This window comes from Sinocyclocheilus rhinocerous, unplaced genomic scaffold (assembly GCF_001515625.1).
Source record: "Sinocyclocheilus rhinocerous isolate Xijiao unplaced genomic scaffold, SAMN03320098_v1.1 scaffold192, whole genome shotgun sequence".
In the NCBI taxonomy this organism is placed as follows: Eukaryota; Metazoa; Chordata; class Actinopteri; order Cypriniformes; family Cyprinidae; genus Sinocyclocheilus; species Sinocyclocheilus rhinocerous.
Window position 1 is genome coordinate 1,206,422 of NW_015627892.1, and position 12,446 is coordinate 1,218,867.

The 12,446-nt window shown below is 37.1% G+C and overlaps 3 protein-coding genes across 3 annotated transcripts in view; all 3 read right to left on the minus strand.

Annotated features, from left to right (window-relative positions):
- Window positions 1–309: 309 nt before the first annotated feature.
- LOC107736913 (apical endosomal glycoprotein-like) lies at window positions 310–5,430 on the minus strand. Its single transcript, XM_016548302.1, has 14 exons — window positions 5,086–5,430; window positions 4,890–4,980; window positions 4,649–4,765; window positions 3,913–4,011; window positions 3,672–3,794; window positions 3,433–3,572; window positions 3,166–3,272; window positions 2,737–2,861; window positions 2,444–2,571; window positions 2,009–2,150; window positions 1,806–1,930; window positions 1,596–1,689; window positions 604–753; window positions 310–510 (listed from the first exon to the last, which is right to left on the minus strand). The coding sequence occupies exons 1-14, from the start codon at window positions 5,239–5,241 to the stop codon at window positions 338–340; spliced, it is 1,770 nt and encodes a 589-aa protein (XP_016403788.1). The 5' UTR covers window positions 5,242–5,430; the 3' UTR covers window positions 310–337.
- Window positions 5,431–6,195: 765 nt separating this feature from the next.
- On the minus strand, window positions 6,196–8,459 carry LOC107736930 (14 kDa phosphohistidine phosphatase-like). The gene is made up of 3 exons (XM_016548318.1): window positions 8,209–8,459; window positions 7,223–7,350; window positions 6,196–7,140 (listed from the first exon to the last, which is right to left on the minus strand). Exons 1-3 carry the CDS (start codon window positions 8,351–8,353, stop codon window positions 7,048–7,050), a joined length of 366 nt encoding a protein of 121 aa, XP_016403804.1. The 5' UTR covers window positions 8,354–8,459; the 3' UTR covers window positions 6,196–7,047.
- A 291-nt stretch (window positions 8,460–8,750) lies between these two features.
- The window catches only part of noc4l (nucleolar complex associated 4 homolog), a 6,850-nt gene continuing 3,154 nt past the window's right edge, over window positions 8,751–12,446 (minus strand). Inside the window, exons 4-15 of the mRNA XM_016548319.1 lie at window positions 12,133–12,240; window positions 11,894–12,043; window positions 11,633–11,738; window positions 11,521–11,555; window positions 11,385–11,435; window positions 11,168–11,279; window positions 10,972–11,032; window positions 10,759–10,869; window positions 10,481–10,644; window positions 9,365–9,447; window positions 9,098–9,211; window positions 8,751–8,986 (exon numbers count right to left, since the gene is read on the minus strand). Coding sequence (XP_016403805.1) covers window positions 8,870–8,986; window positions 9,098–9,211; window positions 9,365–9,447; window positions 10,481–10,644; window positions 10,759–10,869; window positions 10,972–11,032; window positions 11,168–11,279; window positions 11,385–11,435; window positions 11,521–11,555; window positions 11,633–11,738; window positions 11,894–12,043; window positions 12,133–12,240 — 1,212 coding nt within the window. The 3' untranslated portion in view covers window positions 8,751–8,869. The remainder of the gene's footprint in view (window positions 8,987–9,097; window positions 9,212–9,364; window positions 9,448–10,480; window positions 10,645–10,758; window positions 10,870–10,971; window positions 11,033–11,167; window positions 11,280–11,384; window positions 11,436–11,520; window positions 11,556–11,632; window positions 11,739–11,893; window positions 12,044–12,132; window positions 12,241–12,446) is intronic.

The following is a 12,446-nucleotide window of genomic DNA, read 5'->3' on the forward strand; positions in this document are numbered from 1 at the left end:
GAATTTTCAGCAGCCATTACTCCAGTCTTCAGTGTCACATGATCCTTCATCCTAATATGCTGGTTATATTTGGTGCTCAAAAAACATTTATTATTTTCAACATTGAAAACAGTTGTGCTGCTTAATATTGAATATATGAACATAAAATTCAAAAGAACATAATTTACTTGAAATAGAAATCTTTTGTAACATTACAAATGTATAAATGTCACTTTTATCCATTTTAATGCATCCTTGCTAAATAGAAGTACTAATTTCCTTAAAAAAAACATTAATGATTCCAAACTCTTGAACAAACGTGGTCACTGACATACTAAAAAACTGAAGTAATAAACAACTAAAACTGACAGTTTGATGATATAGATACATACTGTATATACATACACATGGTTGGCTGATAAACCCAAAAGCTCCGACAGGTTCCTTTGGTTGGTGCCAGGTGAGGGCTCAGCAACCAGGCATTCTGGGTAGCGGTGTCACGCTGGGAGTTAGGAAGGACCAAGAAGTGTCCTAGAGTCAGAAAGGAGACTAAATTACACCCAGTTCCTCAAAATAAAGAAGCTGGTGACAAAAACTTTATTATGAGCTTAGAGCACAAATCACCTTCTTCTGTGTATAGCGTGTGGTCATATGGTGGTGTGCTGTAGAACATCTCAGCTTGCACACTGGTCAGGTCCCATTCTAACCAGTCTACAGATGGGTTCTGAGTGTTGGACCAACCACACAAACCTTTCTCGAAATCACAGATGCTATCTGAAATGCACACACAAATGCAAATAACAATTGTTACAAAAAAAGTCAAACAATCTTGTCATAATAAACAACTATAAAATATTTTATTAAAATATAAACCTTGACAACCCAATAACTTCCAATATTCAATGGATCATGAAAAGTTGTTTACATATGTCGTGTCTTTTTCCTCTGTTCTTAGAAATTACACTCAGTCTTGGGTTTTTTGAAGTCAAAAGAAATACACTTTATTTCAACAATGAGAATAAAGTGGAGAATCTCTGCAGAGAACATCTCCAGAACTTCTTTGTATCTTCCTTTTTATACATTTGGATTTGGAGGCGTGGGGTAAATATTCCATACAGTTTTTCCATACATAGAATGGTTTCTTTGTGCATATCATTCTCCCTAGAGACAAAAGCCCCTCCTCTCTAGTCTTGTTATGTTAAAGAAAGCCCCCCACTTATGGTTTTTACAGATGTTTCTCATCTTAGTTCTGTACTCTCTGCCACGTAGGCATGTTTTTACACACAGGCATATAGGATTATAATGGAAGTAGAACTAGATATATTAATGGCTAGATTTGCCTTGATTATACTTGATTAATTCCTATTTGGATTAATAAAAATCTTCTACACATACAACAGGTATGTGAAGAGGAAGGGTACAGAAACAAGAAGCGTTTGGTGATGTCACTCGAAAAGGAAAGTTGTTTCAGGGGTGGATCAAGATTGTAAAGATTTTTAAAGATATTTTTTACCTTTGGAATAACATGCATTAATTCATTCACAATGAGGAAATGAGTATTGAGAAAGTAAATGGTGTAGATTTTTTAAATATTGACTTTAACTTTTAAAACAAACCTGTTGTGGGGCAGCTGTGAGTCGAGTAGGTGATGACATCAATGGCAATAAAACTGAATCTTGTGTCTCCTTCACCCTTCACCTCAAACTGCAGCTGAATCCCAAAAATACATAAAACCTCATACTCAGACCATTTATTAAGCAATAAACTAACAAAACAGGTTTCATTGCATTGCATTACTAAACAAGCCAAGGCATCAGATCACTTACCTGCCAATCTCCATGCCAGTTGACAATCCCTTGGCCATGACGCCAGGCATGTCCCTGCCTGATGCTACTGGAAAATAACTGTATCCTGTTTCCATCAGTTGGCTTCACATAGACATTCAGCGTGCCTGTGTGGGGATACATACACTGTTTTTACTTGCGAATGAATAGTTGTACACACACTTATGAGATAATGCTCTCTTTACCTGGTTTGTCTCCTCCTGTGTGGTACCAGAAGTGTACACATTCGGTGTGAGTCAAACCTCTACGCACAGGGGAAGTCGAGGTGGTCACACTGCCCTGGGGAAGGACATCGAAACTGCTGTGGGCCAGCATGTAGAAGTTACCCTGGTCACAACATACTATATATCATTCATTTGAACTAATCCAGCTAAAATAGAAAACATGGTAAAAACAGGTTAAAGGAATAGTTCACCCAAAAATGAACATTTGGTGAACTAATCCTTTAAGATGGATTATGAGAGGTTAGCGAACAAGACGCAAAAACTCTGGATGCAAAAATGTTGCAAAACTCTTTGGTCAAAACAGCTCAAATTTCTTTAATTTTAATCCATTATCTGTTTTTCTAGTGCTTTTGCTGACAATTATACTTTAGGTGTGTAAACAACTTTTGTGTGCACCTGGAAAGCAAAGAGCTGAGGAGGCACAGAGCAATGGCCCTCATGCCAAACGTTACCATGGGCACCGGTGCGTGTCCACAACAGCTCTTCGGAGCCATCAGCAAACTGCAGCTTTACACTGAGAGCGCCTGGGAAAGAGAAGATGAAACAAATGGATTATAATGAAGTGTAACTTTGAATCAGTTTCTCTGCATAAGCTGTTCTCCGAAATGAGCTGTAGGACCTTCTGGTCACACATCAGCTTAAACTAAACTAATATTTTAAGAAGCTGGGAATAAGGTGTTCAGATCCACCTGTGTTTGGCCCATAGAGTTTGTAGAAGAAGGACAGACAGTGCTCTGAGTTACTATACTGTCTGACTGAGAGGAGACGTCCAGCCAGACCTCGCAGTGAAGTGTCCCACATATCCACCACCAGACTGAAAGAGAGAAAGATGAGAAAAGAACAATGTTTGCATGAGAATGCTGATGTTTTCAAACATAAAAATCAAATAATAATTCAGTTGATATCAAATGTATCCTGACCATCATGGACAGTGTGGTTCATTCCACTTTGAAGCCTCCAGTCATAATTATCTGTTTGGTCCTGGTACCATCCGCACCAATTTACCTCAAAATTACATGATATTTCTGTTAGAGGGGAAACAATAGAGGATGATGCTAAGAGAGAGTGAAAAACAACCAAAAACACAGTGAAAATAAAAAAATATGATTTGTTCCCACTCACCACCAGAAGGAATAAACAGAGCAGAACAGTCAACAAAGTGCACATCCTTCACTGCAATCTGGTTACTTGGGGAGAGCTCTTTAGCACGGGCCCTGAACTCTAACTGAGAATGACAAAAGATAGATAGAACGATAGATAGAACAAAGGGACGATAGAGCGACAGAACGGTAGACAGATAGATAGATAGATGGCAGATAGGTATGTAAATAGAGAGACAGGCAGACAGACAGAGAGATAGGCAGACAGACAACTAGACAGTCTACCTGAAAGCGATGATCTCTGGCTCCAACATAGACTTCCTCCTTTACCCAAGTCCCTGCTGTCTCATTGGTTCTTCCAGAAAACTCCCACAGCACAGGATGAGTCCCCAACACACTGCCCACAACATACACTGCCAGATCACCTGCAGAGAGGCGAAGATAATCCATAGTCTACCATCATGCTGATTTACAGAGGTGAGACAGGTGTATTACAGCTGATGTTGTATCTATGTGTGGGTTACCGCCACTGAGACTGTAGGAGAACTGAAGGGTGCATGCCAGACCTGATGGACCCAAGAGAGGGGTACGAGTTTGGGCTTCACTTAGCTGCTGCCCGGGAGCGCCAATCACAGACAGGAACTCCTCTAATGACACACACACACACACACACACACACACACACACACACACATGAAACTAAATTAAGTTACCTCATCAAATTATTTTCTTAGTTCCATCATAATAAAAACTGATTTTTTTCACCTTTAATGGTGTCATTATACTCCAGTTTTAACTCCCAGGCTTGGCTCCCTATACTGGTATCTGTCCAGCCAGAGCTTCCCGTCTCATATGAGAAGTCCCCTATGTACACAACATTGTGTGAATATGATTATTTTATATCATAAAATAAATAGAAAATGTCCCATTGGGCATTATGGTAGTATTTGCTATACTGCATTAAATTGGGCTGACATGATACAATAATAATAATGATGATGATGATATAATCAGACAGAATCTAGTGAGAATCATTTCTGACAATGAGAATCTGAAACAATCTAAAAAGATGAAATGTGAATCTAAAACAAGAAATGTGCTTAACTGCACAAAATAAGCTGAAAAAGATAATGTGAGAATGTCACACTGTTCTTAAATCTAAAAAAAAAAGCACAAAATAGTCTAAAAATAATGTTAAAAGATTAACATGAATCTAAAAATGAATGAGGCTGCATTACATGGAAATGTGCTTAATTTCACAAATTAGGCTGCAAATAATAATGTGAAAATGTAAATAATAGTACAAAATAGGCTGAAAATAATGTCAAAATAATGTCACTGTGGAAAAGATCTTAAAGGTAAAACTAAACAGTCTCATATAAATTGCAATTGCAAAATATGTTTGTGTGTGTGTGTGTGTAATTATAGAATTAAATACAACAACAAAAAAAACATGCAAATACACTGAACATGCACATATATTAGTACAGGAGGAACTCACCACACTGAGCCTCATCTTCTCCAGCAGGACAGTCCTCCTTAAAGTCACAGATTTTCAAATCATCATCTGTGCAAGGGTGAGCAGGAGGTTTTGGAAATTCTGGAAGTGGCATTGATTCTATATGCAGGAAAAAGCAAGAGAGAGAGACTATTGAATCATTTTATAAAATACAGACAATATGCAGGCAGGTGTACAGTTGTGGTGTTTAATCAGTGTAGGCAGGCAAAAAACTAGAGAGTACCATTGGATAAACGGCACTCAGGGGACAACACAATATCATCAATAGCGATCCCTCCGTAAGCATGGTCTCGAATAGCAGCGACAAACAGAATCTGATTGGGGTAAGTTCAATAAATTAGATAGCTTTTTATGACAGCAATGTAATAAAAAGTGACAACCTTGTGTGATGTCGTCAGAGGAGCATTGAGTTCACGTACCTGGAACGTGCTGTTGATGACAAACTCCACCTCAGCCTTTACCCACAAGTCCCCGAGAGCACCTCCACGTTCCCATACAGGATAGATCTGCTTCTCGGCCACCAACACAGACAGTCCACCGGATACTTGGCCAAACTGATGTGTGTACATTACCATCTGAAATTATGAACAATGGGTTTAAAACTTAAGGCCATAACCACTATAGACAGTGAGACGCCTACCTAATCCTGATTATGTGGATAGATTCTTGATAAAACAAGTGCATTAAGTTGATGTTAATGCTCCCTAAAATATGCATTTGGTACTATATACATACCCGACAAGGATGTGTCATTGGTTGGTGCCAGGGGAGGGCTTTGAAAAGACGTCCAATCACTCTTCATGACATCGGGTTTTGGTCACATACAAGAAATGTCCTGAAGAGCAATAATTCACTGACGCTTATTTTGAGACTGTTTCAGTGCACATTTCAGTGTTTTCTTATCATTAGAAATATCAGCCACTGAAATGTACAATTGAAAGCACTAAAAATAAAAATTAAATAAGAAAAAAATGACTAATGTTCAATAGTACACATATGTCCCAACGTGGCATTCAATATTGAATTGCAATTGACCTGAAAACGTTAACAACAAATAAAAGAACAAAAACACCAGATCTCACCCCTCTGACAGATATTCAGCATGAGACACACAAGGAGAATCCAGTGGCAGGTAGTCATGACTCCAATCTTTACTTTTGCCATCAGAAGACAGAACAAGAGCTCTTTTTCAGCGTACAGTGAGCAAAAGCACCATCCTGCCACATATGAAGTTTTTAACTTCACCTGTGTCCCTCGCTCCTGCTTCCACATAGATATAATACCTGGCCTTTGCATTTTAACCCACAGAAGCGTGCCAGATCCTTCCTTTAAAGCTGCTCAGCCCTTTTGAAAATATGCAGCACAGACAGTTCAGTTTATTTTGGCCTCAACACCAGATACTTCACAGCTAAAATGAACGGCACATTCTGGTCTTACTAATAGTAGCAAACTGTAAACCATTTCTAAGGTTCGACTTGCCAGTAAACCTTGACAGACAAGCAAAAAAACAAGAAATAAAGACAATGACACAATAAAGATGCAATACTAGAGGCAAAAGTAGACTCATTTATTAAATGCTGTTGTGCAATCCATTTCGATTTGTTTGCACTAAATAATTTAAATGCAACTAATACAAGATCTCTATTTTAATCTTCAGGCTTGAAACGACAAAAAATGCAGTTGTTTTAAATGTTGTGAATTCAAAATGTTAATAACATTCTCCGGATGTCGTTAGGTCGTAATATTTTGAGCCAAAAAAGTCATTGTACATCCTAATGGCATCTTCTATTAAAAATGCTGACAAACGGATGTGAGGTGGATCGTCAGGTTTATCAGGCAAGGCTTACAACCTCCGGATCAGGTCTGAGGGTCCAGTATTATTGTATGGTACTTTAGATTTTAATATGTTGTAGGTTAAGCACATTTCCCATATCGTGATATAATAGTGTATCCAAACATTTCTTCCAACTTAAATAACAAATAAGCAGTTCTGGGAATTTCTAAGAACACTTCTCTGGACTTTATTATAATTTCAGGACGTCAGTGTTGCACTATTTAACTTACGGTCGGTTTGGACGAAGTACTTAACCTGTTTTATTTTATCATATTTAAAGACCAATGGCCATAAAGGTAATTGCATTCCTTTCTCGCCATGTGTTAATCTACACATTAAATTAAAAACCAATCAAACATAATGAGGATGACCTGTCTTAGTTTTGGAGTAAACGTCCCATCCATCCATCCATCCATCCATCCCAGAAATGTATTAAAGTTCTGTACTTTCTCAGCCTTGGCACATCAAGACTTGAAAGCTACGTTAAGACAGTTAGGTTTGAAATAGTGTCCTTATTCGCAGCTGTCATTTATCTCATGTAACCCATTCAATACCCTTCGTCCGCCCAGGTCACCTCATAGTCTGGGTAATGGGTTTTTATCTTCTCTGTGGAAACAGAATGCTTCGCTCTCCCAAATCCCTGAAAAAAAAGAGGAACTGGTTCAACTAATGGAACTAACTCAAGGAATGTATATCGTTTGACACTGGAACATCATGCGTACCATGGAATAGCCGTAGACGTGGATCTTTTTTGCAGCACTGTCATGTTTGATTCTTCCACCTCCGAGACATTCACAATCCAGTCCTCCACCTCTCTCCAGTTCTCCAGCCACACGGTCATAGATATCAGCTTGAGGAGATACAATGTTATGAAGGTTTTGTAGCTAGACGCAAAGAAACTTTTGTTCTCCTATCAAATGTGTGGAGAAAGTTCCTAAAAGCTGTAATACATATCTAGAAATATATGAAAATGAACACTTTTGTATTTAAACAAACTCAAGTGCTTTTCGGCAGTAAAAAACGTTAGTAAAATGAAAGCTAGAAAAGTTGAAAACATAATACAGAGAAAGAGAGAAATGAATAGCAATGCATGAAATGCAAAATAGATGATTAATTGTTGTAAGAAATAAAAGACCAATCACAAAGCAATATGAAAAAAGGAGACCAATCACAATTCAATATGCTAAACATTCCATTTCTCCCGGTGACGCGAATCTTTTGAATCAGTTCATTGAAAAAGATTCATTCCCTGGCTGTTTCTGCAGATGGAGACTGTCTTGTCTCTTGTGTTGAGTAAGTCACTTCAGTGAACGAAAAATACGAGTCAACGCATACAAGTGAACAAGAACGATTCGTCGCTTAAAAAAATAGCTAAAATCACAGATTCTTTAAAGAAACATCATTCAATAATATCAGCAATGTAAGTCAATAGATTTCATCTTACTCAACATTTAACCTTACATTTATAAATAATAATAATAATAATACAATCAAAAATAAAAACTAAGCGATTCGCCAATGCTTCAATATTACCACTAAATAAAATATTTTAGGATATCAACAAAGTTCGCCTTGAAAGACTATGAGCCAAAACCAACATTTGGCAACATTTTTAAAACTTCTTTAAAATGTATTTTCTGACATTCACAACCTATTGCACTCTTCCCTAACACCTGTCATTCATTCAAACACTTGAATGGATCCCTACCATGATACTCGGCCCATGCGTATCCTCTCACAATATCAACATAAGAATCATCGTCTTTGCTGTGCACCCGTATGAGGACGTATTTGAAGACGCCGTTGGGATCTAAATCAACCTCTGCGATTTTAGAGAGACATTCGGTAGACATAATTGGAAAAGCGGGACTGAAAAATCTAAAAAGACAACAGCGAAGTTCAGTACAACAACAGAGAAGCACTTCATTTACCACTGCTGTGTTTTAGCGTACTGGAATTAACGTATTCACATTAGCGACACCTACTGGGGCGGAGCAGCAAAGAACAGAATCCCAACACAGAACGTTTATATCACATTAAGTATGGTGTGTTCATGCAAAACAAAGACATATCATTTCTATGCTGTTTGGATTTATTTGTTATTTGAAGAGGTTTAAGAAAAGAGAAAATGTATATAGGACTGAGATGACAGCAAAAAAGAAGAAAACCTACAGTTACTGTCCATAGAATAAAACTGTGGTAGCATTGCATTAGCCATCAATGTGTTAAAAACTATATCCACAGCGCATGCTCATTTTGTGCAAATGTTTATTTCTTCAGCCTGGGGAATGGACTGCCACAGTTGATGCACAACCTTTTTTAATACAGAGAACACATTTTGGAAAGATCATATTTGCAAATAAGAGTGGTTACTCTAGAGAAAAGTGCACTCCGAGCACCTCTCTAGAGCTCTTCAGGAGCTCCGTGGCTGTATCAAACTCTAGCGGTATCGTCTTCCTTTCAGCTTTGAGTTCTCGCTCCATTAGCTGCCATACAAAATGTGGAGGGGATAATGATTAGTTTAACGATTTTATACTTGTAACACATGGCAAATATAACTATAAAATATAATCAAAATATCAAATCTTACTAACTACCTCAAATGTAGAGAGCTCTAGCAGCTCACTGATATCATCCTCTTGTTCAGTAAGCGGGTCGTTGATCTTCATAGCAGCCTTGGCCACATCTGGGTGGTAATGCTTCTGTAAAGTCTAAGAGAAGATTTTTTTCATGGACATCCTTTTAGACAGTCAAAGGTTAATTCTTTGTTGAGTTTGTGGATGGCGAGTCAGTCAGAATAGTCAATGTCAGAAAGGACAGTTCCAAATAAAGAACAATATGAAGAGTCTTGGATTTAGTCTTACCTTGATCTCCCATAGGCTGCTCTCCAGAGCATGAGACTGAGCCGGATCTTCCTCTTTCATCACATACGGGTCATCACAAGGCTCTGATTAAAAACATTCACAAGAACAATTTTTCATAATTAATGCTGAAAAAAAGATAAGTGTTCCTGGATTCCACCTAGGGCTGAACGATTAATTGCATTTGCGATAATATTGCGATATGAAAAAACACGATTTTTCAATCGCAGAGACTGCGATTACACTCGGTCACATGACACGCCAGAGTAACGAGGTGTGTTCCGCTTGAAGATCGATCGGTGTAGCCTTTGACATCAAAGTACAGCGAGAGAAAGCATAAGGAGACGTCCGCGCTCTCTTATACGCAATTAGATTATTTTCCAAAATCGTTCAGCCCTAATTCCACCTAATAAATTCTGGTTAAAATTAAAATAATAATAATAACAATAATAATAATAAAATAAATAAATGAATGCAGTGTTAGAATAAACAGTAATTAACACAAAATAAAACATATATATTTAAAATAAACAATTTATAACAAATAAATAAATGTTTATATTTTTAAATAAACAAAAACAAAATAAATAAGTACATAAATAATAATTAATACACAATAAATACATAAAATATGTAAATGTATATGGGTCAAAGACATTAAGATGTCCGCATCAAAAGGAATATACAAAAAAGTGATTTTATGTCCATAGAAAGCACATTAAATGTAAGTAAAGTGTCTACTTTTATTAAAAAAATGTAAAATTACAACTAATTAGTGTTTGGGGTGAAAGTAATTAGTCTTTTAATATGTCATAAATTGATTTTTGTTGTAAATATGCCTGAGAAGATTGTTACACTGAATGACTGTTTAGTGGGTCTCTTCTGTAAATCAGGGAAAAATGTATATTTATTTTTTGCTCAGAAAAACAAAATTACAATTCAATTAAACATTTTTTTTTTCAATTAAACAATTTCAAATTGAAATTGTTCAATTTCAACAATTGAAAGCAATATTACACTTATTGTTTTTATGCTTTATCCCTTTTTCGTCTTTGACCCATATATAAATGTGTATATATCTTAAATTAATATTTTTTGATCGCTCTATCAGTGACGCACCTTCTGCAGTGCTGGGTCTGTGGATGAGGACTCTACATGAGGGGTGCCGGCGAATGAGATTACAGATGAATGGCAGAAGGATGAGGAGAGATGTAGGTGGCGCTGTGAGAGACAGGCGAGCGAAACGCTTCACAAACGCGGCCACAAGGTAGGCTGGCAGATGTCTGTCAGAGCAAACGGGTTACTGTTCTACTGTTTTTAAGAACAAAACACCACATTTATGTTCTGATGCTCATATTGATCTTTAGCCAAAATAAAAGTGTAAACAGTAAACCTACGTTGAAGAGAGGAAGATGTTCACCAGGTGGAAGAAACGTGCTCTGTACTTCACATGGAAGATAGAGGGATCCAGCAGACTGTACAGCTTCTTATAAAAATCTGGGTAATCCCTACACAACAAAGACAGAGAAGGCTTTTTAAAAAATATATTGAATCTTAAAATATTCAATCGTTCATGTCGATCAGACCTTTTGAAATGGTTTAATGCTTACAAATTATGCTTATGGATGAGGATGAACAAGCCATTCAGAGATAACAAACTGATCGCCCCACCTGAGAAAAAAACACAGACAGAAAAGTGCATTACAGATGTATAACTGTATAACAGATAATGTCATGATTAATAATTTTGTACTCATGACAGCGCATATACTGTATAATCGATCCTTTAGTACACCCTGGACTCACCAATGTCATAGGCAGCACTCAGGAAGTCAATCAAAAGTGTGGGATCACTCATCTGTGGCATTATGGATTCATGAAGGATGACCAGGATCTTCTTGTACATGTTGCTAGGTAACTATGGGAACCCAAAGACTGGTTAAGAACCTCAAAAAAAACCTTAGGAAAGGTCTTTATAGACAAGGAGCATAATACTGTGACATTATAGTGAGGGTTGTTTTACCTTGAACTTGAGAAACACCAACCACATTTGCTCAAAAGCTCGTTTATGCTCCTATATGGAAAAAATCATATATTTATAATGTCAGAATGAACTTTGGACAAATAAATGCAGAAATGTATAATAAAAAAGTATTTACCTTTAGTTTGGCTACTTTCCATTCTTTAAGTTTGTCTATAAAGCAGAAAGAAATGGTACTTATGAAGGACAGTGTTTTATAGGGACAATACCGCGGTAATAAACAAACTTACACTCTTGTTTGACAAGGAAATTTTTCATTTTTGATGCTTCGCTGCTGGGTACGTTGATGGTTGAGAGGAGTGCGAAAACATTATTCTGATATACAGGAATCACAGCCTAAAAAACAGATTTGATTACAAAAATAAGCCTGTATAACTGGTAATACAGAATAAATATGTATAAATGTACAGAAAAAAACAAAACAAAACAAAAAGTCATTAAAATGAAAAAAATGACAGAAAAACTGGCAATGTAAACACAACCACGCTCACCTTTTTGTTTCGGCCCATGACTCTGTAAATGTTGTCTCGCACTGAACTCATGACGTAGTAGCGCACATCGTCCATCTCCAAAAACTCTTGAAACCTGGAGATGAGCAGTGACATGTCTTCATTCTCTGAGAGAAGATGCTCCACCAGGGTCTGTGCACATGAGAGGGATAAGCTTTATTCATATATGACTTCAGTGTGCAACACATGTCAATATCTGTAGTTGTAAAAAGAAAACCTACCCGTAAGAGCTCCCTGGGAAAGTTGTAGTGCTCACTCAAGTCCAGATTCTGGAGAGGGTGTTTGCCTTCTGCTGCAACAAACTTCATCAGTGCACACAGGGACGTCTCCTGGAAAATATGAAAATAATGGACATATATCACACACTGAAGTTTGTCAGATATGGGAGTGTCCCAAGTCTGTTACAGAGCTGTTATTGTTAACTAAAAGTAAACCTATTTCAGTAATAGAAATGAAGCTGAAATAAAATATTATATATATATATATATATATATATTAGGGGTGTAACGGTACACAAATATGACAGTTCGGTACG

Excerpts from the sequence above, each read along its gene's own strand:
- LOC107736930 (XM_016548318.1), bottom strand. The coding sequence starts at position 8,353 with ATGTCTACCGAATGTCTCTCTAAAATCGCAGAGGTTGATTTAGATCCC. Across the intron at positions 7,351-8,208 it reads CGCATGGGCCGAGTATCATG|CTGATATCTATGACCGTGTG; the intron begins GTAGGGATCCAT and ends TATCTCCTCAAG. Across the intron at positions 7,141-7,222 it reads ACGTCTACGGCTATTCCATG|GGATTTGGGAGAGCGAAGCA; the intron begins GTACGCATGATG and ends CTTTTTTTTCAG.
- LOC107736913 (XM_016548302.1), bottom strand. The coding sequence starts at position 5,241 with ATGGTAATGTACACACATCAGTTTGGCCAAGTATCCGGTGGACTGTCT. Across the intron at positions 3,273-3,432 it reads CCAGAGATCATCGCTTTCAG|TTAGAGTTCAGGGCCCGTGC; the intron begins GTAGACTGTCTA and ends TGTCATTCTCAG. Across the intron at positions 1,931-2,008 it reads CACAGGAGGAGACAAACCAG|GCACGCTGAATGTCTATGTG; the intron begins GTAAAGAGAGCA and ends ATCCCCACACAG.